Source organism: Chanodichthys erythropterus, chromosome 17 (genome assembly GCF_024489055.1).
Source record: "Chanodichthys erythropterus isolate Z2021 chromosome 17, ASM2448905v1, whole genome shotgun sequence".
Classification (NCBI taxonomy): domain Eukaryota; kingdom Metazoa; phylum Chordata; class Actinopteri; order Cypriniformes; family Xenocyprididae; genus Chanodichthys; species Chanodichthys erythropterus.
In genome coordinates, this window is record NC_090237.1 from 14,659,635 (window position 1) to 14,686,314 (window position 26,680).

The 26,680-nt window shown below is 34.8% G+C and overlaps 3 protein-coding genes across 7 annotated transcripts in view; 2 read left to right on the plus strand and 1 right to left on the minus strand.

Moving 5' to 3' along the window:
• The window catches only part of timm50 (translocase of inner mitochondrial membrane 50 homolog (S. cerevisiae)), a 28,159-nt gene extending 15,060 nt beyond the window's left edge, over positions 1-13,099 (minus strand). Inside the window, exons 1-4 of the mRNA XM_067365251.1 lie at positions 12,885-13,099; positions 11,358-11,517; positions 10,729-10,760; positions 1,809-1,830 (exon numbers count right to left, since the gene is read on the minus strand). Of these exons, the coding sequence (XP_067221352.1) occupies positions 1,809-1,830; positions 10,729-10,760; positions 11,358-11,517; positions 12,885-13,085 (415 nt within the window). The 5' untranslated portion in view covers positions 13,086-13,099. The remainder of the gene's footprint in view (positions 1-1,808; positions 1,831-10,728; positions 10,761-11,357; positions 11,518-12,884) is intronic.
• A 689-nt stretch (positions 13,100-13,788) lies between these two features.
• Positions 13,789-19,684, plus strand: tnfaip1 (tumor necrosis factor, alpha-induced protein 1 (endothelial)). Its single transcript, XM_067364344.1, has 7 exons — positions 13,789-13,969; positions 15,572-15,925; positions 16,019-16,188; positions 17,755-17,838; positions 17,941-17,993; positions 18,095-18,290; positions 18,378-19,684. Exons 2-7 carry the CDS (start codon positions 15,685-15,687, stop codon positions 18,594-18,596), a joined length of 963 nt encoding a protein of 320 aa, XP_067220445.1. The 5' UTR covers positions 13,789-13,969; positions 15,572-15,684; the 3' UTR covers positions 18,597-19,684.
• A 2,006-nt stretch (positions 19,685-21,690) lies between these two features.
• sgsm2 (small G protein signaling modulator 2) overlaps positions 21,691-26,680 on the plus strand; it is a 60,180-nt gene continuing 55,190 nt past the window's right edge. For 4 of the 5 annotated variants that reach the window (XM_067364339.1, XM_067364340.1, XM_067364341.1 and 1 more), the window contains exons 1-2: positions 21,691-21,965; positions 26,127-26,202. In XM_067364339.1, the coding sequence (XP_067220440.1) occupies positions 21,906-21,965; positions 26,127-26,202 (136 nt within the window). In that variant the 5' untranslated portion in view covers positions 21,691-21,905. The remainder of the gene's footprint in view (positions 21,966-26,126; positions 26,203-26,680) is intronic. The other variant, XM_067364343.1, reaches the window with a different exon arrangement.

Sequence of the window (26,680 nt, forward strand, 5' to 3'; positions counted from 1 at the left end):
TATTAAGCAAAGAGATTAAATTTACATTTCTGCTCTGGCTGCTTTAAAAATTAACTTTTTAAAATCACATTTTGAAAATATAACGGAGACAGGAGAACAGCTCTTTTAAATTGTAATATTTCACAATTTTACTGTTTTTACTGTGTTTTTGATGCTGCCTTGGTGAGCATAGAAGACTTTTCAAAAACATTAAATAAATCTTACCAAACCCAATCTTTTCAACAGGGTTTCAAGCTCCAAAGTGGCAAAAAATGATGTCAAATGTTAATTTGTTAAGAATTTTGTGTTAAAAAAAAACATTATTTTAAAAAATTCTATGTGTCTTTCATGGATGAAAGAAAGTCATACAGGTTTATAATGACAAAGGTTACTAAATGGTGAATGATTTACAATTTTTCTGTAATCTACCCCTTTAAAACGGACAAAAAAGAGGCACCAGCCTCATAATTCAACAACCCACAATTAAGAGTCAATGCAGCATGAATGAAAGCAATGAAACAATTGGCAATGTGAACTGGCACATGTACCACATGCCACTGGTTAAGGGCCAATCAGGGTATGTGAGAGATTGATGCTTGCAGGGGTCATGCGCAGAGGATCGTTCCCATGAAGCATTTGGCAGTGAACTGTGTTGACACCCACTGGCACTGGGTAAAGAGTGCTACATGGCACCAGAAATCCATCATGCGCCTTGCTAACCTGACAGGTGAACAAACACAACAAGCAGGCCAGAAGGGTCCTCATCTGCTAAGATAGGACTGCACAAGGGAGCGAAAAATACTCTGCATTCGAAAGGATGGGGAATAACAGCATTTCACGCTTGTAGACGGAAGGTCTACAAATAATTGAGTTCTCTACTTTTCTGTCATGTTAACTTCCTCCTGAGCTTTGAGCTATGCCTTTCACTGACTTGGCAGTTTTTTTTTTAAACACAAAGTGAAACTAAACTGTCTTATCAGTCAGGTGAACATCTGTAAGAAAGACTTACTGAAGATTACTGTATGTAGGAATAAAATGCCCACAACAGGACCCAGCTTAAAGGTGCCCTAGATTCAAAAATTGAATTTACCTTGGCATAGTTGAGTACATGGAAATGACATACAGTGAGTCTCAAACTCCATTGTTTCCTCCTTCTTATATAAATCTCATTTGTTTAAAAGACCTCCGAAGAACAGGCGAATCTCAACATAATACCAACTGTTACGTAACAGTCGGGGTGTACGCCCCCAATATTTGCATATACCAGCTCATGTTCAAAGCATTATACAAGGGCAGCCAGGATTAACGTCTGGATCTGTGCAGAGCTGAATCAGACTAGGTAAGCAAGAAAGGAAAACAGAAAAAAATGGCAGATGGAGCAATAATAACTGACATGATCCATGATATCATAATATTTTTAAGTGATACTTGTAAATTGTCTTTCTAAATGTTTCGTTAACATGTTGCTAATGTACTGTTAAATGTAATTTAAGACAAGCGCGAGCTCTTGGGGCGTGGAGCACGAGAATTAAAGGGGCCGCACACCCTGAATCGGCGCATTTATAAAGATGCCCCAAAATAGGCAGTTAAAAAAAAAAAAAAAAATCTTTGGGGTATTTTGAGCTGAAACTTCACAGACACATTCAGGGGACACCTTAGACTTATATTACATCTTTTTAAAAACATGTTCTGGCACCTTTAAGCTATTTTATAGATAATTTACAGTTATTATTAAAAAAAAAAAAAAAAAAAAAAAGCCTCTGTAATAACATCTAAATCATTTAAAAAACTAAGTGCCTTACATGTGTTCAGATAAGGGGAGGACTTACCATTATCAAACTCATCTGGAATCTGGGGGAGAAAAACAAACAAACAAAAAACAGAGAGAGTTAACATACAAGTAGACATGTTTTGCGTGTACACTGGTATATCAAGTTACAGCATGTGGGTATGAGGAGAGTTCAATCAAGTGTCTTTATACAAACTACAAAGAGACAATAACATGACACCCACAACAAATTAACAGTAACAAAAAAAAAAAAAAAAAAAAAAAAAAAAAAAATTAATTAACACTTTACAATAAGGTTTATTAGTTAATGTATTAACTAACATGAACTAACCATGAGCAATGCATGATGCTATATTTGCTAATCTTCGTTAACGTTAGTTAATCAAATTACAGTAGTTCATTGTTTGTTCATGTTAGTTCACAATGCATTAACTAATGTTAACAAGATTTTAATAACGTATTAGTAAATGTTGAAATTAACATTAGCAAAGATGAATAAATGCTGAATAAGTGCAGTTCATTATTAGTTCATGTTAACTAAAGTAGTAGTTAACTAATGAACCTTATTGTAAAGTGTTACCAAAACTGCTTTTCTACTGACAGAGTTAAATGGATGGAAGCCTCCAGGCACCAATTAAAAAATTATGTAATTATTTTTTATGTTTCCTGAATTCCAAAAAAACATTTATGTCAAAAAAACATTACAACAATAACAATAAAGATAATAACAGCACAGAGGAACGATATTGTTGGAATCACTTTCAGAAATATTTTTTCCTAGATGATGAACAATAAACACATTGACATCCAGAATCAGAATCCATCCCGTTTTAAAGAGCTTGAGCACTTAAGGGCAGATGACATAGTTGCACGCTTAGAATAAAGAGATTGATATTGTGCGTAGGTGTGGTACTAATATAGTTATCCTTATAGATGTAGTTCTTGGTGTGAACGGGCCTTAACTCTGTTAATTCCTAAAAAAAAAAAAAAAATCATAAAAATAAAAATATTCAGGACTTAAGCATTTAATGACACAGATAAGAAGTATTTAGGGTTGTCATATTGTGTTGACCACAGCATCCTCTTCCAGGTAGAAGATCATCATTTAGAACACCAGACATTGCTAAAACACCTGTTAGACATTATTGTGTAAAATAAAATAATATATATATATATATATAAAAAAACAATACACCAGTCCACCAATAAGCACCAAACCAATGAATATTCAGCTGCATCTGTCAGCATGTTCAGCCCCACTTGGGATCCAGGATCACCACATGCTGCCTGGTGGGACCCCCTCACAACACAAAAGGGGGCAGAGGGCCTGTTTATAACCACTGTCATTTTCCTACTGCAATCATTGTACTAGAACAACTACAACCGCTCTGGCGCCCTCCACTGGACAAAACAGACAAGGTGCAGAAACAAAGGGCTAAGAATTATTTTGGGCTGAAGGGGAAAAATGAAGAATCAAGCTCCAATTTTCTGGTTAATCGCAAACAAAAGTCACTCAATTATAAATGTTAAGTATAAAATAAATGGATATTTAAAGGGATAGTTCACCCAAAAATGCAAATTCAGTCATCATTTACCCACCTTCAGTTTGTAACCAGGCCACTTACCACCTTCAGTTTGTAACCAGGCCACTTAGGGGCACCATTGACTTCCATAGTAGAAAAAAAAATAAATAATACTATGGAAGTGAATGGTGCCCCAGAACTGTACAGTTCTCACATCCTTCAAATTATCATTTATAAAATAGACATTTATACTGGTTTGGAACAACCTGAGGGTGAGAAAATGATGACAGAATTTTCACTTTTGGGTGAACTATCCCTTTAAGTATAGCATCAACACCTTGTTGAGAACATACTCTGCCTCCTGCTGGTGAACTATATTTTTGCACTCTGTCAGATTTGAAGAAGAACACGACTTCATTTAGCAGATCTGTTAAAGGGATAGTTCACCTAAAAATGAAAATTATGTCATCATTTGCTAACCATGTCATTCCAAACCTATATGACTTTCATTTTTCTGTAAAACAAAAAGATATTTAGAGAAATGTGTCAGTGTTATTGGTTTCAAACTATTAGTTGCTTCAAAATATCTTATTTTGTGTTCCACAGAAGAATGGAAGTCATACGGTTTTGCAAGTAAATATATCTAATGACATTATGAAGAGTGAAAGATTTTTCACTTTTAGCTGAATTATCCCTTGTTTCAGCCACTGATTGCAAAGAGATAAAGAAACCAGATAATAAAAATGAGAGAGACTGCCATTTATATTAACATAACCATACTGTTTGAAAAAAAGCACTGGATAAACTATAGAGTTGTGGAAATAATACATGGGCCTCTGGGCAGGATAAGCAAGTGTTGCCAACTTGCCAATGCCATATGAGTATGCAAGCAAAAACAGATCATTTTCTATCTATTCGCTTTGACTGAGCTATAATTATTTATCATAAACAAAACCATAACCACTGAAGATGAAAGTTCTGTAAATACTCTGTATCCTTACCTACCCACAAACACACTGCTGTTCAACATAAATTAGTATTCCAGCTGGATATACACTACTGTTCAAAAGATTGGGGTCAACAATTATTATTATTATTATTTTTTTTTTTGTAAGAAATCAGCAAGAACACTTTAAATTGATAAAAAATGACGTTTTAAAACAAATGTCAAATAAATGCTGTGCTTTTGAACAGAATCCAGGAAAAAATATATATATCAAGGTTTCCACAAACATATGAAGCAGCACAACTGTTTTCAACATTGATAATAATAAGAAATATTTCTTGGGCAGAAAATCAGTAATATCAGAATGATTTCTGAAGGATCATGTGACACTGAAGACTTGATTAATGATGCTGAAAATTCAGCTTTGTCATCACAGGAATAAACTACAAAAAGTAAAAAAAACTTCTGAACAGTAAAGTATGTGAAATTATTTCTTTTCAGCACTAAAGAATATTTGAGTTGAGATCCTTGCAGGTAATGTGCTAATGCTGCACATGCTAAAACACAAAAACAAACTCCACCAGCCATTGTAGCCATTATATGAACCAATAAAGATTCGGTTTTGTTCTATGAGAAGAGGATTCAGCCTTTGGTCTCACGCTGTCACTTCCCTTAAGTGCCCTTCAATTAAGACCTTGGGTTGTGAAAAACGGCACCCAAACGCCTGGCACACTCCACATATATCTCCAAAAGAGCCTTGACTACATGTGAAGTGTGCCCTGTCCAAAAGGCAAGAGAGCTAAAAGGGCCATAAAACCAAAGAAGTGTAGACAACAAACATTACCACATTGTGCTAAGTGTGTTCTTCTCGTTTCTGTAGGACATTATTCTAAGGTTTAATTCACATGACAAATGCTGGATAAACAGTCTGTTTGAAGGTTGTGGCTTTGGTGAAGGTTCCTCCTTTCAAAATAGTCCTTGAGCTAAACTGTAGCCTCAAAATTGTTCATTCTTGCCAAGAACTTATTTTGTAAAGATACAAATCAAGTAAAATGTGTGATAATGTCAAATGTGAAACAGTGGGCGATGACAAACAATGCACTTACAGTGGGCATTTCCCAAACACTTTACCGTTACAGGTTAAACTGGTTGAATGTTCTTCAACAACTAAATGACTGAGGTGTGAAAACACTCTGGCAGGGTGACAAGACCTTCTGTCGAGAAGGCTAATGAGTGAAGTCTCACCGGTGTCTTGCGCACGAGACACGTGACTCATCTTTGAATGGCCTGGCACACTCCATTCACAACTCTCATGACATCTCAACTGCCTGCGAAGTGTGCCAATTCAAAGTGATCACAGCCCACAGGAACTCAGGCTTTGAGGTAGCAATCTTCCCGAAGAAACACCTCAAGCCTTTGTACTACGGATACACTGATACAACTTTTTCCAGAATGAGTACTATAACGATAATTTTATTTTTGGTACTCGCATATTACTAAGTCATTACAATTATAACCAATCAGAAACCAAAATAATATGTTTGTAATGTTAGTAATGGGTGCATCATGTTCTTTCTTTGCTATTGACATATCCGACTGAATGACCTAACTAACTTTCCAGCAGTTTCTGAGAGAAAGGATGTGCGCTTGCTTCACTTTCAGCATTTGCACAGCAGCTATAAAGACATAAATATTGAATTTATGTTTAATATTTTATAATTAAATATATTTACTTCATAGACTTCTTTAATCTCTGATGTCTCTATATCTCTGTTTGTTCTTTTGTTGTATTTCTTTGGACACAAGCACTGTACACATGCTGTATGGTATTGGTTTTTGGTTTCAGAGCATTTTAGGAGTATGAGTAGACCCAATTCCAATAACCTTTCCCTGATGTGAAGGTTAAGCTCTTAAAGGGATAGTTCACCCAAAAATGAAAATTATCCCATAATTTTCTCACCCTCAAGCCATCCTAGATGTAAATGACTATATTCTGTCAGATGATCACAATCAGAATTATATTAAAATATATTCTGACTCTTACAAGCTTTATAATGAAGTGAAGGAGCATGGGATTTTGAAACCCAAAAAAGCACATCTATCCATCATATAGTAAGCCAGGGGGATAAATAAGGCCTTCTGAAGAGAAGCAGAGGGTTTTTGTAAGAAAAAATATCCATATTAAAATGTACTCAATCTTTTGCTGTAAATTGATGCGTATGGTTGTCTGCCGGAGGCTAGTTATTATATGTTATAAAGTTTTAATTATGGACATTATATGGTGAGAATATTATTTAATATAACTCTGATTGCGTTAGTCTGAAAGAAGATAGTCATATACACGTAGGATGGCTTGAGTGTGAGTAAATCATGGGATAATTTTCACTTTTGGGTGAACTACTCCTTTTAAAGGTATAGATTATCTAAAACTTTATACCAGGCTGGAAACTACCATACTAAATTCAAATGACAGCTGATGACAGAAGCATATGAACAGGACCGGTGGAATTTCAAACAGCTACTTTTTCCGTTTTTTCCGTTGTGACCTCTCAAAGAATAAATAAATAAAACAATCCCTCAAAAAAAAAAAAAAAAAAAAGCAAGCCTGTCCATGGGAAGAGAGACGGGTTCCCAGTCCCACACTGTCACCTAACACTGACATCCAATTGGAGTGGGCAGAGGTGACAATCTTTACAGGAAAAGATCTGGCACACTTTTCATTTGTCTCCTCTGTGGTTGCAAACATATGTTAAAGTGTGCCCTTTGAAAAAAGTGAAGGAAGAAGACCAGGAGAGCACCAGCGAACAAGACTTTCCCATGAACACACCTTAGCCCAGCACATGCCACAGTTTAAAAAGAGCTTGAGAAGTGTGGTTTATAGAGCACAGAAGCAATAAGGTGACACCTGTGAGAAGTGTGTCTGTGCCAAAGAGGTCTGAAAATGAACACCTAACCATGTGGTGTCTAAATCCTACAGTTAGGAGAGCTGGCAATTCCTCCGAAATCAAATTTTTCTAATATGACAAATAAGGTGTCTACAAATGTACTTTAAATAATAGAAGTAATTACCTTTAATATAATTTGATCCTTCAACCAATCAACTTTACAGTAAGCAAACTAGATGGCTTAGGCAATAATTTTCTTCTAAACAAACGCCGCTGGGTTTGCTAATTTGTACCTAATGAAGTGGCATTCTTACATTTGTAGGTATAGCTTAATTTTCCAAAAATGATCTGGGGTCACTTGCAACTGAATGTAGGTAGAAGGCCAAGATTTTAAAGATCACAGTAGTCTCAACTAGATTTGGTGCAAAATTATAGTCACAGTACATTTTAATCATACTTTTAGTTCACCAAAGAGACATTTTGTTTTTTGTTTTTTTAAATTTGCTTAAATTAAAGCAGCATTTATTGCATTTATATTTTGAAGTGCCTCTATTTTGGATTTTTGAAAATTACCTTTCATGTAGTGTGTAACATCTCTCTTAGTGAAAACTTTACATCCTGCAAAGTTTTAAATCTGAGAGTGCACCGTATATACAGATATTGCCTCTCAAAAGTAAGAGTCGACTGAGTCAATTAAACAATTCGTTTGTAAAATGAATGATACAATGATATAGCCATTTTTCTTAGTTTCTGGTTATTTGACTACTTCAGACGTTTTATCGTAGGACTTGAACTCGAATTGATACGGTACAATCGATGCTATCTTTTCTGTCTATACATTGTATACAATGTCTTGCAAATTTATAGCTGTCATTCAGTTATGGCAATGGGTGTGCAGTAGACCAATCACAAAGGAAGTGTTTAGAGAGACTGATTCATTGAACTGCTTCAAACGAATCGTTTACCAATCTTTGGTGAAATATTAAATGTATATTATGAGAAAACAAAAGTGTTTTTTGACCTTGCATGCATGTAAACCTGTTGTAGGAGATTCAAAAAACAGGCTGACATTTTGGTCTCTTTTTTTTCTTTAAATTATCAACAATGAAGTGTTTAGTTTTGACTTCCTCCTTGATAACTTGTTTATTAATGCATCAGATATCACAAACTAACAATGGACACTACTTTCACATCATTAATTAACATTAACCTATATTTATACATGTTAAACTGCATATACTAATACATTTTAAAATCTTAAAATATGAACTTGAACAAAAGTATATAAACTGAAATTAAACTAGATTAATAAATGCTGTGAAAACAACTGTTCATTATTAGTTCATGATAATGCATTAACCAATGTTAACAAATTCAATCTTATTTAAAGTTTTACCAACTAATATCAGCACTAAATTGAGGTTACTGTAATTTTGCTCATAATTTATCTATGCAAAACAATTTTATAGTCCATTTTGTGTAAACCATAATTTGTTTCAAGTCTTATCAGAAATAATTATCAAACTAAGGCAAATAATTTAATATAAAATACACAACAGTTCAAACATTTTGTTAATTTTTTTAACAAAATGAATACTTTTATTAAGCAACAATATATTAAGATGACAGTAAAGACAGTAAAGACTTTTATAATAAGTATAGTAAGTTATAATAAGTATAACTAAAAAAAAAAAAAACATTTTTTTTTTTTTAAATAAATGCTGTTCTTTTGAACTTCATATTCATCAAAGAATCCTGAAAAAATGCATCATGGTTTCCATTAAAATATAAAGCAGCACAGCTGTTTTCAAAATTGATAAGAAATATTTACTGAGCATCAAATCAGCATATTAGAATGATTTCTGAAGGATCATGTGACATTGAAGACTGGAGTAATGATGCTGAAAATTCAGCTTTGCAGTCACAGAAATAAATTACATTTTAAAATAGAAAAGTTACTTTAAATAGTAATAATATTTCACAATATTATTTCAGTATATTTTAGGGCTGGGCAGTTTGTTCAGTAGTAATAAATGTTAAATAAAACTACTGTACCTAATAACAATAATACAAATAAAACTAATTTTAATTGAAGTGAAATACAATTTTGGTCATATCGCCCACTCCTAGTATTTTTGATCAAATAAATGCAGCCTCGGTGAGCACAGGAGACTTACCGACCCCAACATTTTGGTGTATATAAATGTACAATTGTTTCTGCTATACACTTTTATCATTATTGTTCTTCTACTGATTTAGAATAAGGGCAAGAAGACAGAAGCAGCATGTGAGACTGATCATAAAGCCAGTCCCTGAGACAGAGAAATATTTACAGTACGGGAACAGGACGAAAGTCTCGTGCTCACAATAAGATCACAAGAGCTGAGAACAGTAAAACCCATCCAATCTAATGGATGAGGTGTGCGTTCAGGCACCGACGGCCCTCTGAACTCCAGTGAGGTCACACTGACCTGTGAAGTGTGCCCTTACAAGTGTGCTCTAATTAAGCAGGTAACAAAACAGGATGTCTAACAAAGGTGAAGGTATGCTCTTTAAAGCGACCACCTTCTTTAATCCACACCTCTGGCACATGCCTCCAGACTAGGTGCATTTGACATCTACTTGTGAAGTGTGGCCCTTTGAAGGTGAGAAACAGTGGGTGGCTTCCAGAAACATTGAAGTAACCTTGCTAATTTGATCTTTTAGAAGCCAAACAGGCATTAACGCTCATATACAAGCTCTAAGGCCTTCACCCAAAATCACCTTTTGTATTCCACAGAAGAAATAAAATCATACAAGTCTGAAACAACATGAAGGTAAGTTAATCATGAGAGAATTTTCATTGCGATCATTCACATAATGATAGTTCACTATGACACTGGAAATATGACACTGAAATTATTGAAAGACTCACTTCTCTAAATGCAAAAGGTGCTTCAAAAATATAAAATATTGCCCTCGTCACTACATCAAAGCTCCAATTACAGTAGCACTGGGGAGAGAGGTACAAAATGCAACACCAACAAACAAAACAAAACAGAGTCTTCTTCTAGACTGGCTTTGTAAAGTGAATCGTTTGAAGCGGGCCACCTCGAGAGGTGCTAGAAGTCTGCTCGCTGAATAAAGGAAATTCACAGCGCTATGAGAAGTGTGCCCTACAGAGTGAAAATCTTCACACCGATACCTGATTGAACCGTCTGAGAGCCAGAAGCGTTTGTAGTTTCAAAAGAAAGAGACTGGTGGGGGGTGTGCAGGTGAGAAAGTGTGCCATGGGAAAAAGTGTAACTTTAGAGCTTGTTAAAATTACCATATTAGAAAAAATGGAGGGTATACAGATAGATAGACAGCTAGGAAATGTCATGTCATTAACTGTCACCATTAAGATATTTTTAGACTGCTAACTAAATCTATTCAACTAATCTGATATTAACTTATTTCTCTTTCTTGAGGAGGTGGTGAAATTCATAGCTCATTAGAACATGTATAAAAAATGTATGGGTGATGTCCAAACACTACTTACTGATTCCTTGTCAAATTCCTTAACACTAACAAAAGCCAAAATAACAATTGACTCTAAAACCTGGTTTTGTGATAGTTTATGCTTACCTTATTTCCTTGATCATCCACAGAATTGCTACCTAGAGACCAGAAACACAATTTTAGTCACATAATTTTAAACTTTATGCAAGCGAAATAACATTAAATGAGATTTTAAATATCTCAAAGATATTAGAAATGTATCTTAGCCTTTTATGATACATATTAGTCTTTTTTTTTTGTTGAAAATATCGGAACTCATCATTTACATAAATAAAATGTCTAATATTTTACGTTTATCCACTTATGAACTCTTTTATCTAAACAAAGACAATACATATATATTATTGAACTTGCAAAACACATGTTAAATGGTAATAACCAAGTATAAATGTCTTAATATGCAAGTTAAACAAATTTTTGCCATTGCCACATACAAAAAGTAAATAAAAAAAAAAAATAGCCCATATATGTTGATCACATATATGTAATCAAAATACAGGAAAAATATCATCCCAAAGTCTTCATGATGATCCAGAATAATCCACACAATAATTCAATAATCCAAGCATGCCATTTAAATGCCAGTCACAAACGTTTTGAATAATCCAACAATGTTCATGGAAAATCTTCAAGCTTATAACATTCCAGTCCTCTGGTGCCCACCATTAGCATAAGAAAGCAACAAGCAAACTCACCGAATATGTATACGATGCCGACTGTGCTTCCAAGTCCCATAATTCCTGCTAACCGAAGGACCATCTTTTTAGCGTATGCCGTGTTCTCCTTCTGTTTCTTGTCCTCACCCTGTTCATCTTTCTTGTGAGCAGAGTCATCACCCTCTGGAGGAGGCTGGTCCTGTAAATGATGTGTCAAAAGCATCCCACTTTACAACCGCCTAAATTACAAACCATGTGATTCAAGTCAATTTCTCAACAAGAATGGCAAGTCTTAAACCTGGAACATTACACAGCAGCCAGTTTTAATAATTACTGTACTATGCACCAATTACATTTTTTCTGAACGTTCTCAGGAGCTGTCACTCACTGAAACACATTGTCCTTTGACAGACATTCAGCCCTTAGCCCTTATCTGTATTCAATAGACAAAAGAGGATTCCTGACCTTGCATGATACAGCTCCAATGTGAAAGTCATTCAAATGTCATTTTAAACTACACTCAAAAGGTAATTTGAGCATAGAACATTTTGCATAATGATAAAACTAAGTTTAACTTGTATCATATTTGGTACATGATTTTCAAATGCCACTAAATTATTAACACGATCGAAACTTTGCTCAAAAACATGTTGGACACAATATTGTACATCTTCGTGTCTTTTTGCTTTGAAATCTATAGTGATTTTTAAAAAGTAAACGTAAGAATAACTTTTAGATGTTGATAGAAATATTTCAAGATGAACATTTACTTTGGAAAAATCATGTTAGGTATGAAATATGATACAACAGGGTTTTAAGGAATGTATATTTTCTCAATTGTACTGCAATATGCTTTGGCCCCCACAACAAAAACTACAGAGCTTTAGTCATAAAACTAAGCATTTAAAATATCATGTTACTGAAACATATTATTGGCAGATATAACTAATATATATTTACACTGTATGAAAGTAGTCTGCTATACTGTTGCAAATCTCATTAATTTACATTACAAGCTATCAGAATTTCATCTTACTTCTTTTTTGAGTCTCAAAATAAGATAGGTCTTTATATGAGCCATAAAATTATAATGTATCAGGTATGACACAAAACATAAAACACATATGCCAACTTTAAAAAATAAAAAAAGATTTTAATTTGTAATTGTTCTATTTAAATTCATATTTTTTCTTCTTATTTAATCTTTCAGGCTTCATATAATCATCTAGCTCTTTTTATAGCCCTTTACAGCCATTTATAATGCTACATATTTAAGACTAAAGGTTATAACATGCATTGATTTCTATTTTCTACTAATGATGTGGTCATGTAACCAATGTCATTGCTCTATCATACATAACACTGCTGTGTCTGACTTCATTCAAACCACCACCTGTCAACCTTTACTAACCAGACCAAAGTATTTGACAATTTATGGTCGTTTGAGCATCGACATACACCACACCTCAGTACTAACATGTAGGAATGTAAATATTTTACCAAAAAGCAATAATTGGCTGTCTAATACCCTGTCATGTAGGAATGTCAGGCGGTCATAGCGCTCACCTGGCTTTTCTGCTGCTGAAGCCTTTCTTGCAGTATTGCCTGGGCCAGTCCACCTGTGGCACTACTACTAGATGTGTCTGCAGAGTGTGACCGGACAACATCTAGCACCGCAGGGGCTACGGAACTGTTGGCCCCCTGCCTCAGTCGGAGGAGGCCCCGGCTAGCCCGGACACACATGGGATACATAGACACCGCCGACATCTTGAATATGATGCAGCTAGTACCCGGAGCGCGAGTGGAAAGGACAAACGATTTTGATTGGTTATGTCTGTTGTGATTGGCAGGCAGAGAGAGCCAATCGAACCTATGAACTGCGCCGCGAAGGCGGTTCTTAGAATGTCGTCACTGTCACCCTCAAAAGCGGCTAAAAGTTCCCACAAACTACAAAGAGCATAGTTAAGTGCAATGCCTGTTTTATTAATAAAATACATACTGTATAATGCTAACAGGTAGAAGTCTTAGAATAATGATAGAATAAAGGAGATTTACATTTTATATTTCCACAAATCTAGAACATTCACAGTGAAATTTGTATATATTTCAAAATAAAAGTACTTCATTAAACGAAGAAGATATGTATTTTTTTTAAATAAGCAAAACAGAAAAAACGAATAATATAGTTAATGTTTTAAATTAAAGTTATTATAAAGTGGTTTGGCTGAGTTTGTAACGGTTAAAACCACTGCTATAGATAATTAAACATGATGTCAGGTCACGGAATTAGATATAAAAGTAGGCTAGTTGGCTGAAAAACGCGGTTTAACATCATATTGATTGTAAATGTTATTTATTATGAAAGATAAGATTGTACCGAGAAAGGTTGACAATCCCTGCACTAGCCAATGGGTGGCAGTAGATCCTTATCACGGTTTGGTTTAACCAGTTGCTGTTGTTCTTTCAAAGAAGAAGAAAAGCAAACACCGTTGTATTACTACTGAAGGTTGAAGTAAAAAGTGTTTTCATTTTCTAAATCATCAGATAGACCTGTTTGCTTTTTTCTTATAAAATATGGTCAAAGTAAAAGTGTCGAACTAAACGAGTCTACGGGTTCAGTTTAACGCCCAAGAGTTACTGCAGGAGACTGGGTGAGTTTTCTGGCTTGGAAAAGTTTCATGATAGCAAACTTGCCTTAACATGTCAGTGTTTGGAATTAAACTAACTAAACTACTTTTAGCTTAGCATTAAACCTATCTAAAGTCTAGGAAAGGTGTACGTCGTTAGATTAAACGAAGCAGACACTTTTGTTTGGAGGCGTTGTCAGTTTGTAAACACAAGTAACGTTATATGAGGCTTTGCTAGTATACAATAATACAAATAATACACACACACACACACACACACACACACACTATAAGAAGAATAACAAGTTTATTAAGACTTATGGTGATATTTTTGGTGATATATTAAGGTGTTTTGGTTTGTTTTGTCCTTTTTGTTATTGTATTTCAATGCAGTGTTGTTTTATAAAAAATATTTTTTATTGTTTTTATAAAATATTTTTTTTATTAAAAAAATATATCAGGGCTAGCTTAGTCGTTTTACCATAATTATAAACTTTATATAAATAAATAAAAAACAGTATATGATATGATAGTTAGTGTATGATATGATTAAAAATATATATATATTTATATATACAGTACTGTGCAAAAGTCTTAGGCACGTCAGTATTTTAACCCCAAAAAATTGTTTTAAGCCAGTTATTTATATCTTTTGCTGTAGTGTGTCAATAGGGAATATCCGTTCACATTTCCAAACATTCATTTTGCCATTAATTTTAATAATCCAGTGAGATTTTTGAATACACATGGAGTCTGACAACAGTCGGTGCTCCCCACAGTGATCTGATCTCACCATCATCGAATCCGTCTGTGATTACATGAAGAAACAGATGAAACTGAGACAAACTAAATCCAGGAGAACTGTGGCCATGTCTCTAAGATGCTTGAAGAAACCTGCCTGCAAAGATACAGTACTGTGAAGAGTTTTAGGCACTTGTGTAAAAATGCTGTAAAGTGAGGATGTTTTTAAAAAATACTGTTATAAATAGATTTTATTTATCAATTAACTTAAATTAACTAAATCAAAACAATATTTTGTGTGACCACCCTTTGCATTTAAAACAGCTCTTGTCCAGGTACACTTGGGCATCATTTTTCAGGTAGCTTTGGAGGCAGGTTTCTTAAAATCTCTTGGAGACACGGCCACAGTTCTTCTGGATGTAGTTTGTCTCAGTTTCATTTCTTCATATAATCACAGGCGGATTTGATGATGGTGAGCTCTGATGTCCATGTGGAGCACCGGCTGTTATCAGTCTTATTGTGTATTAAAAAAATCTCACTGGATTATTACAATGGCAAAATGAATGTTTGGAAATGTGAACGGACATTTCCTATTGACACACTACAGCAAAAGAAATAAATAACTGGCTTATAACCTTTTTTGGGGGGTGAAAATACTGACGTGCCTAAGACTTTTGCACAGTTCTATGTGTATATATATTTTGCATAGTACTGTGTGTATATACATTACAAGACTCTGCTATTTATATATATATATATATATATATATATATATATATATATATATATATATATATATATATATAATATAAATAAATAAATAGCAGAGTCTTGTAATGTATCTAAGTTGTGTATATATATATATATATATATATGTTGTTTTAGGTGATGTGTAGCATGTAGGTTTGGCATCACAAGCAGCCTGCCCAGCAGCATTCACCACGGCGGGGGAAATCAGACCCATTGTGTGCAGGGTGGTTATCTACCTACAGCGGGACATGTCAGGAGAGAGCTGCCTGCACCAGCTTCAACCGCAAACCGGGCCCATTGTGTCAATCTCTTCAGTGGTCTGCCCCAAGACTAACACTTGCACCTACCGCGGTGTCACCGGAAACAAGTACGTGCAGCTCAATGTTGGTGGAAATCTTTACTATTCCACGCTGCACGTGCTCACCCGACAGGACACCCTGCTGAGATCCATGTTTAGCGGGAAAATGGAGGTGCTCACTGATAAGGAAGGTGAGTTATTTAGACATTGCCAAGATAAAACCGCTTTAGTCTTGACCCACAGTGCTGATGTTGTTAAAGTGAATTTCTGTTATTTTTCTTTAGGTTGGATCCTAATAGATCGCTGTGGGAAACACTTCGGTTCGATTCTCAGCTATCTCCGTGATGGATGTGTGACCTTGCCCAAGAGCAGACAGGGGATCATGGAGCTCCTAGCAGAAGCCAAGTATTACCTGATCCAGGGCTTGATAGATTTGTGCCACAGGGCCCTGCAGGTTGGTTAAGACTTATGAAGGGAAAAGACTTTAAAATAAGTTGTGCACTCACTTGATTATGTGCGTTCTTGCTTTTGTGTGATTCTCATGAAAACTGTAAAAAGAAATTAGATATATTTTTACAATGATTTTTTTTTTTTTAAATTGGGGCATGTAAATTGAAGGGTTAGTTCTCTTCAGAATTACAATTTCCTGATAATTTACTCACCCCCATGTCAAGATGTTTATATCTTTCTTTCTTTAGTTGGAAAAAAAAAATTGTTTTTTGAGGAAAACATTCTGGGATTTTTCTCCATATAGTGGACTTCATCAGCTGCTAACAGGTTGAAGGTCCAAATTTCAGTTTCAGTGCAGCTTCAAAGGGCTTTTTTAACGATACCAGACGAGGAACAAGGGTCTTAACTAGTGAAAAAAAAATACAAATCTATATACTTTTTAACCACAAATGTTATATATATATATTATACACACAGTACAGTCCAAAAGTTTGGAACCACTAAGATTTTTAATGTTTTTAAAAGTTTCATCTGCTCACCAAGGCTACATTTATTTAATTAAAAATACAGTAAAAACAGTAATATTGTGAAATATTATTACAATTTAAAATAACTGTTTTCTATTTGAATATATTTCACAAAGTAATTTATTCTTGTGATGGCAAAGCTGCATTTTCAGCATCATTACTCCAGTCTTCAGTGTCACATGATCCTTCAGAAATCATTCTAATATGCTGATCTGCTGCTCAAGAAACATTTAATGTGTACAATTGTACAAAATATTTGTGTACAATATTTTTTTCAGGATTATTTGATGAATAGAAAGTTCAAAAGAACAGTGTTTATCTGAAATCTAATCTTTTGTAACATTATAAATGTCTTTACTGCCACTTTTGATTGATTTAATGCATCCTTGCTGAATAAAAGTATTCATTTCTTTAATTTCTTTTCAAAAAAATAAAAATTCTTACTGACCCCAAACTTTTGAACGGTAGTGTATAATGCTACAGAAGCTTTGTATTTCAGATAAATGCTGTTCTTTTGAACTTTCTATTCATCAAGGAATCCTGAAAAAAAAAGTACACAACTGTTTTCAACATTGAAAATAATCATAAATGTTTATTGAGCAGCAAATCAGCATATTAGAATGATTTCTGAAGGATCATGTGACACTGAAGACTGGAGTAACAATGCTGAAAATTCAGCTTTGCATCACAGGAATAAATTACTTTGTCAAATATATTTAAATAGTACACAGTTATTTTAAATTGTAATAATATTTCACAATATTACTGTTTTTTACTGTATTTTTAATTAAATAAATGTAGCCTTGGTGAGCAGACGAAACTTCTTTTAAAAACATTAAAAATCTTAGTGGTTCCAAACTTTTGGACTGTACTGTATATATATTATTTTTTTTATTTTTTTTAAGTAAATTTTATTTATTGGTGGAAATGTGACCCATATATTTTTGACAGGGGTTTTTGAGATTTTTTTGTTTTTGTTGATCTATATTTATTGTATTTTATTTTTACATTCTTATTTTTTTTCTTGTTTGTTTTATTTGTAGGATAATGAAGAAAAGGCTCTGTGTGTTATCCCATTCATAACATCTCCTAAAGAGGAGGAGAGACTGATACAAGGCTGTGTAAGGGTGAGTCTATCCTGCAGTGCAAATATATGTTCGCTGTTCACATAAAAACAAGACAATCTATAACTCTTAATGTGTCCTGGCATTATAATTTCCCACTTACAGCCTGTTGTGAAACTGCTTTATAACCGAGGTAACAACAAATATTCCTATACAAGGTAAATGCAAGCGTTTTATCATTCTTTAATGTTCAATTAAGATTCAGGTAGCTTCTGCTGTCAATACTTATCTTTTTGATTGGTTTTATCTTCCTCAAAAGCAACTCGGATGACAACCTACTCAAGAATATCGAGTTGTTTGAGAAGCTGTCCCTGAGCTACAGCGGTCGTGTACTCTTCATTAAAGATGTCATTGGAGACGAGATCTGCTGCTGGTCCTTTTACGGACAGAGCCGTAAACTAGCAGAAGTCTGCTGCACATCCATTGTTTATGCTACTGAGAAAAAGCAGACAAAGGTAAACTCCTGCTTGAAAAGGTATTTCTAGAGACACTTTCATAGCCTCTTCAAATGTATCAAAGAAGAACTCTTGTAATGCTCTCAGGTTGAGTTTCCAGAAGCGCGGATCTACGAGGAGACGCTAAATGCCCTGCTTTATGAGACTCTCCCAGTCCCAGATAACTCCCTGTTGGAGGCCACCCGCAGACGGAACAATTGTTGCTCACACAGTGAAGAGGAGGAGGCCGTGGAGCTGAGGGAGCGTGTGCGTCGCATCCACATTAAAAGATACAGCACTTATGACGACAGACCGCTTGGACACTAGCCTAACTGTGAATTGAGGCTTCCAAGACACTATATATATCCTTTAAACTAGTGCCTCAGTTTTCACATTGTCTGTGGAGAACACTAAACTACCAGCACCGTTTAACCACTTTGTAATTTGCTGCCGGTACAGATTGCTGCTTTCTTTTTGTTTTGTTTTGTTGGGGGTTTGACAATCAGTGTTTTGAATGAAATCCTGCTTGAACATTAATGTGAACACAACACAAAAAGGTTGATTTTGAATTAGCATTAATTCCTATATTTTAATTTTTTAAACACTGTTTTTAAAAAGTAATTACTAACCTAATCATAGAATGTTTTGATAATATCTTGCCAAGATAAATCTGCCAAGTACATCACTCTGTTTCTGCTAATCAAGCACAGGATCATATATCTATTATAATCCTGCCTTATGCCTACGTTAATCATCCATACTGTGATTTAAGATGATTAATATAGGAAATAGATTTGAAAAGAAATTATGTATATGGACTTGGGGTGTTGAATTTGGGAAAATTAGGTTGTAGTGTTTAATTTTTTTTTTGTCTAGTGTGATAAGAAATGTGCTTTTAATACCTAAAGAATGAATGAAAGTGCTCTAGAAGTTTCCTGCTCTAATTATTTGACGCTCACAAAAAAATTCTGTATTAAAGGTGCAGTATGTAAGATTTCTGTCCACTAGAGGTCGCTAGAGGCCTATTCAAAACAAAGACGTAGCTTGATGACGCCAAGTTTGAATGCGGAATCTTGGGACATGTGGTTTTCACCTCACAGCCGGTGGAAAAGAACAGGGACAGGACTCGGGCAGAAATCATGTTCATGGATGTGATCGTTAAAGGTGCCCTAGAATCAAAAATTTAATTTATATTGGCATAATTAAATAACAAGAGTTCAGTACATGGAAATGACATACATTGAGTGTATGTATGTCAACATAACACAGACTGTTACGTAACAGTCGGGATCATTAATATGTATGACCCCAATATTTGCATATATGCCAGCCCATGTTCAAGGCATTAGACAAGGAAAGACAGTATTAACTTCTGGATCTGTGCACAGACAAGGTAAGCCAGCAAGAACAACATCGAAAAATGGCAGATGGAGCAACAATAACTGACATGATCCATGATAATATGATATTTTTAGTGATATTTGTAAATTATCTTTCTAAATGTTTCGTTAGCATGTTGCTAATGTACTGTTAAATGAGGTTAAAGTTACCATCGTTTCTTACTGTATTCACGGAGACAAGACTGTCGTTATTTTCATTTTTAAACACTTGCAGTCTGTATAATTCCTAAACACAACTTCATTCTTTATAAATCTCTCCAACAGTGTAGCATTAGCCGTTAGCCACAGAGCATAGCCTCAAACTCATACAGAATCAAACGTAAACATCAAAATAAATACTTTACTCACATAATTCGAAGCATGCATACAGCATGCATGACGAACATCTTGTAAAGATCCATTTGAGGGTTATATTAGCTGTGTGAACTTTGTAAATGCACTGTAATACAGTCGAGAGCTCGTGTGGCAGGGAGCATGCCATTTAAAGGGGCGGCGCTGCCAAGATCAGTGTATAGTTAATGATGCCCCAAAATAGGCAGTTAAAAAAATTAATTTAAAAAAATCTATGGGGTATTTTGAGCTGAAACTTCACAGACACATTCAGGAGACACCTTAGACTTATATTACATCTTGTGAAAAAGCATTCTTGGGCACCTTTAATGTTACTGTAGTATGAAGCAGAGCAGGACCGAGTGTTGTGGGAGCTGAACGAGGCCGCTGGAGCGATTGCACAACACAAGCCGCGAACAACGGAACTTTTATTATGCCACAGTCGCCGGCGCCTCTTCCGCTTTTCCGGTCACGAGTATGAGGTAACACAGCTCTGTTTATCATATTAGATACATTTGAGTGTGCTGAAAACGATGTTATATCGTTACACTGTGCGTTCGCTCGGCAGTTGTGTTGATAAATGGCATGCAATTAATTTTAAAACATATTGTATGATGGAGAAAATTCTGATTATGATATGTTAGCTACTTCACAAAATAGTGTTTTTCTCTGAGGCATGCTAAAGCATGATACTCGCAAAAAATCCAGAAAATTAGATTTAAACAATAAGACTAAACGTGTTGAGCTATATAATAGTAATTAGTTTTCTGTCTATTAACATAACCAAACAGTTGTTCCCTTGTCTATTAAAACATGTAAATATTAAAGCGTCTTTGGTGTTTCCATGGTTTCTACAAAATAAAACCGGAAACCGAGGGTAACGCGGGTAAGACGCAATTGACAGGCGACTCCTCACACGTCCCGGAGCCTTGCTTAAAATAGCAATTTTCTCACGATTTACAAATAGTTGGAAACATTTGCGATATTGTTAGTACTCAAGTGAACAAAATATATAACACTGGCCTAGTGGGTTTTGGATATTTTTCTGCAAAAATCGTACATATTGCACCTTTAACTTAAAGGGATATTTCATACAAAAATGAGAAAATATTTTGAAGAAGAATGTTCCAGCTTTTTTTTTATTATTTATTTTTTTTCCCATACGATGAAAGTCAATGGGGTCCAAAACAACACTGGATCTCTTTGACTGTCAATGCATTGCCAAAAAAGAGACATTTTTCAAAATATCTTATGTGTTTTATTTTTGTTACAGGTATGGTAAGTTATTTTATTCTAGTAACGTTAACAGTTAATATTAAAGGCAAATTAAAAATTGTACCTCAAACCCCTTAAACAGCTGCTAAATATTCAGTATCAACTCAGTAATTTTTTTTTTTTTCATTTGAATGCACCTGGCTGTGCCATTTATAGGTAATAGCTGGCTGTGCCTTCCATAATAGGATGCGAGACTATAACCATCATGCATCACAAATCTATTCATCCAATAGGTCATATGAACATCATGTCTTAGTGAACGCCTAATGACAATGCCTGATTAGTTGATCCACCACAAGCGCCTCCATCTGAGCTGTCAAGTGTGGAGAGGAGCTAAAAATAAATCGCCGTCACTGCCTGAACAGCGTACGGCGCGTGAAGAGATTTATCCCATTGATCAACAATGACGAGGGGGCGGGGCCAGCGGTGGTTGCGTCATAAAGGAACCGAAGATGGCTTCACGATGCGCTACAGCAGTGCTTAGATGCGTCAACGCTCAGCTGTCAGTACACACATTTATATGAAAAGGAAGGAAGGGTAAACAATATTGGGGGGGAAGGCAGGCGAGCCGTTTAGATTTATGTCTCCAGCCAGTTTATGCTGCACTTGGGTTGTTTAACAGTCAGGGACAATGGGTTCGACTACAGATGAAGAATTTAAAGAGAAATTACTATGGAACGTCAAAAGAGAAGTAAGTATAATTCAGTTATACTTTTCATTTCATGCTTGCACTATTATCTTGCATGTTTTGGTTTTGCAATGTGCATCCGAATTAAGTGCATGCATATGGAAGTTTCAGATGGTTATATTGAATACAGTGAACAGCTATTATATCTGTTATCGCATTCAAACCCGTTTCACCTGTAGAGCAGAAGGGTTCGGGTATTTCCTTCCCTTTTCCTTCCTATAACTTAATGTGGCCACGAGGCAGTGATTTGTATTCAGTGGTTTCTGCGTTGAACAGTAGATTCTGCTTTCTGTAAATGGCTAAATAACCGCTTGGGTGAATACGTTTTTAGTGTCGAATATGCTCCTAGTCGTTTGCAATGTAAACAAAAACGAGTTGACACCGAATTTCCATTGACATACTTGAGTGGCTGAGCGCTCAGAGCACGCGAGGTTTATTTATAACGCGAATGTAAGAGAAAAAAAAAAACCGCTACTTTATGATTTGACTGATTAGAAATGATCGGTTTCATTAGCTCTGCACGTTATGTGCTTCAGTTTTGCATGTAGAGACTTAAAAAAACTTTCCTTGGTGGAAATACAACAGTAACTTAATTTTTCAAGCTGTTACACATTCATGTGAATGACTTAACTTTGAATTTTATGTGAGGGGATTGAGTCAAATTCATATCTGTATAATAGCCTATAAGACCAGCATGGTCGTTGTTGCTGGTTTACAATACAGGTTGAACTGGCTAAGCCATGCTTTTGTATTGTAGCTTCAAACTCATTATTAAAAACTATTTAATTTGACTACTAGATTGAATTAAGTTAGGGATAATGTATGTGAAGTGTAATATAATGTAATAAATCACGGATTTATTTTGCAGTAATGACATATTGATTTGTTTTAATCTACCTCTAAATTAGATTAAATATTTCACTAATAATAGTTCACCATAATAGTCCATTACAGTACAGAAAACAATTCAAAAACATATTAACTGCAGTGGTCAAATATCTGGTTTGGTGATCATTATGCAAATATAAATGTGCATTAAAATCCAAGTATTCCAATCAGATCCAAGTATTCCAGAGAGAATTGGAAAACAGGTTCCTCCAAGGTAAAAAAAAAAAAAAAAAGGTTTCAAAAATATTTATGTAATATTTTAAAAATGTGCTAACCATTTTATACCACTTCAAAACAAGTACTCTAAGACAATATGAATGAACTCTGCATATTTTGTAATAATTATTTGATAAGACTTCACATTTGCATAGAGTTTCGATTGTTTTCACTCCAGGAACTGTAAAGTGGCAGAAGCTGTTAAATTCCTTTATATCAGTATAATTAATTCTTATCTTTTCCCTTACAGTGCAGGGAACGCAAGTTTTAATTCTGGCTCTCATGAATAATAGAAATCTTGAATGAATTGCTGCAAAGAATAGATGTCCTAAATCTGTACCATGATGTCTCATGTGTCAGAACAGACCATGTCCAGTCCACAGCTGATTCAGCCTCTTAATGCACAATCCTGGCAGACATCATTTCTCATGATAGTTAAGGGCATGTCTAATAAAGGCCAAAAATCATGGAAGTGAAGAGCAGCAATAATTCTTAGTGTCTGGCCTCAGGTGGCTCACTGGCCTGGGTTGATAAGGAAATCAATTTTTAACATCTCATTCATCAAGTTTTAAAGAACTTTCGTGCATCATTTTAAATTAAATCTCCTTTTTTTACCTCTAAAATGAGTCACTTTCTCTACAGAAATGTCCTGGACTCTTTACAGCAAAATAAAACTAAAATTTTCATTTATTAATTCAGTGTTTCTCTGGCAATTATGTTTCTTTGTTTTGTGGGGCATAGAAGTGCATGTTATTTAAAATGAAGCGACACATTAGTTGGGGTTTAAAAATTTAGTTATTTGTTTTTTTAGCTGTTTAAACCATCATATATATATATATATATATATATATATATATATATATATATATATATATATATATATATATATATATATATATATATATGAGAAATAAATGTGCCATTTTACACTGCCACACAGGAAATAACAGCCCCACTGCAATACACACAGAATTAGATTTTTATTCCTCCATTGACTTTCTTTGTGCAACATCTCATGTCTCTGTCGCTTTAAGCTGCAGTCAGCCGTCTTCTGGTTGCCTAGGAACTGAAAGCATCAGCAGCTACCTAAGAAGTTAAATTGCATCAGTGGACGATTAATACAGCTGCATGAAGCAGGGATCGTCACAAATGGCTCCCACAAGAGCAAAACAACTTAGTTTTTCCCCCCATCAATATTTATTGGTTGCACTGTGCAACATTGCCGCATTTTGCAATGGTCTATATAATAAATACTAATTATTTTTGCATTTGCAGAAATACATTCCCCATTTTTTATTGAGGTTTGTCTGATTTTCTCTCAAGAAGAAGCTTATAGATTTTGAATGGCATGCTGCTTCATAGACTTTTCTTTTTATAGCTGTGCATGTGATTGACAGCAACCCTTTTTTGGTGTTCACTATATCCTCTTAAATTGGGAAGCAGATGCTAGAGCTCTTTTTATTTACCAGTGTTAGATTCTGAGCATATTGTGAAAATATCTTTCCACGTGTTGTGTGTGTAGACTGAGGAGATTGCCTCTTGAATGATGGCTTCATTGTTACAGCTGTCAGCTTGGCTGGAAATGGGTTTTAATGCCATTGTTTTCCTTTGAATCACTATTAAATCACATTTGCACTGGGTTACAATAAACATTTACAATTTTGTGTGTGCTGTTGATGCGTCCAACCGTTCTTGTGTCTTTCGAGTCATGTTATGTAATGCAACAGGCTACTGTACACTGTAAAAAATTACCGTGATTTTAACAGTAAAAGACTGTAAAAATGCTGCGGTGAAAAACTGTTAATTGGTTTACAGAAAGTTTCCGTACTATATACGGTGAATAACTGTAATAGATTTAACAGTACATTTAATAAAAAATACCGCTAAATTCAGTTTTTGAAAGTGAAAAATAACAATTCATTGTAAAATTTACAGTGAAAAACCGTAAATTGACATTCCCACAATTCCCTGCATGACACTTCACATTTGATATATTTTTGTTGAAATAACTCTGTTTCTTCTTAGTTTTTCTCATTTTTTTCTAATCAGTTATGTACAGTAGGGTTTTATGTTACATCTAATGTTGTTAAATTAATGTTTATTGCATTTTTTTAAATTTCATGCATGTTACCATGATGGTGTTTAGTGTGTGTGTGAATGACACTGTGCGCACCGTCTATATGTTAGTGTTGTCCTCCTCAGCTTGTGGAAAATCTGTTTGTGATGAACTTTGATTCATCATGTGACTCTCATCACCACTGTGTTTGGTGACTGTCAGTGTATTATAAAGTTACAAAACAGATATTAGTACTTCATTAGGTTGGTAAATTAACATTATATCAGTTAATGAAATATGTTATTTTACTGTAAATTTTACTGGGATTTTTTTTACAGTGTACTGAAATCCAATGTTAAATATACATATTTAAAATGTAAAATTCACATGTAACTCCATAAGTATGTTTACGGTTTGATGTCATTTTTACAGTATTGTTCTGGTAACCACAGCTGCCGGTATTTTTCCGTAGAAACAACGGGATTTTTTTTACAGTGTAGTTAACTGGCTCCACAAGTTTTAATTTTTTCTTTTAAATCCCAAGGACAAGTGGCCAAACACTCAATATCAGCCTTTAAAATCATCCATCTTTTTCTGTCTTTTGGCCTTGTGGCTAATCTCATACCATAGGGTGCACGCAAGTCATGCCCGTAATCAGCAGATGTCCATAATTTACGCCTTCTTATTGCTACAATTACCCTTCTACTGTTCTTCAAATTACACAAACAGTATAAAGCCGGTTGCAAGGATTGTGATTAATTAGTCTGGGATTTGCTGTAATACTGACAGTTGGAAGAGAAAAATGTGACACAGCCTCAGTTCCTTGCACTCCCAGGGAAACTCATCAATTGAATGATGCTAATTAAAGCATTTGTGGTTACGTTGTCATGATTAATTAGTAGCTTTTGTTTGCCCGATTCCATTGTGCAGAAAGAATTTTGACTTGCCGTTGTTATTTTTTTCTGGATTTTGTGCCCCCTAATTATGTGTCTTTCCATGTCTAGGTGAAGCAGATTATGGAGGAGGCGGTGACCAAGAAGTTTGTACATGAAGACAGTAGCCACGTTATTGCACTTTGCAGTGAGTACAAATCTAGAGGTGTTTTGTATTGCAAGTGTTTTGTATCAGACAGGCTAATTCAGTTCAGTTCATATTCAAGCGCATTTCACAATACATATAATTTCAAAGCAGCTTTAGAGAAAATGCATGTGTCTACATTACAATTTTTTTTTATTGAAGGAGTAAAACAACATACATTAAGACAATCAAAGATACATTTTAGCTCCATCTATTTTAAATATAACAACACCCCCTCCCCCCCACCCAATCCTATCCCTTCCCTTCCCTAGACAGCTTAGCTACAACAAATTGGCATAATGTCTGACATCTTTTCAAGGCATGGACCCATGCATACCACTACATAGCGATGATAATAATATTATTATTATTACAATAATAGCATTACAGTGTGAATAGATAAAAAAAAAGAAAAAGAAAAAATAGCCATTCTGTGAGACAAATTACAGGTCAAAACATCAAATACAGCATCACAACAACA

What these genes read in the sequence shown, in the direction of transcription:
- tnfaip1 (XM_067364344.1), top strand. Translation starts at nt 15,685, where the DNA reads ATGTCAGGAGAGAGCTGCCTGCACCAGCTTCAACCGCAAACCGGGCCC. An exon ending in AACAAATATTCCTATACAAG is followed by an intron (nt 17,994 to 18,094) that starts GTAAATGCAAGC and finishes CTTCCTCAAAAG; the next exon opens with CAACTCGGATGACAACCTAC. An exon ending in CTGAGAAAAAGCAGACAAAG is followed by an intron (nt 18,291 to 18,377) that starts GTAAACTCCTGC and finishes TAATGCTCTCAG; the next exon opens with GTTGAGTTTCCAGAAGCGCG.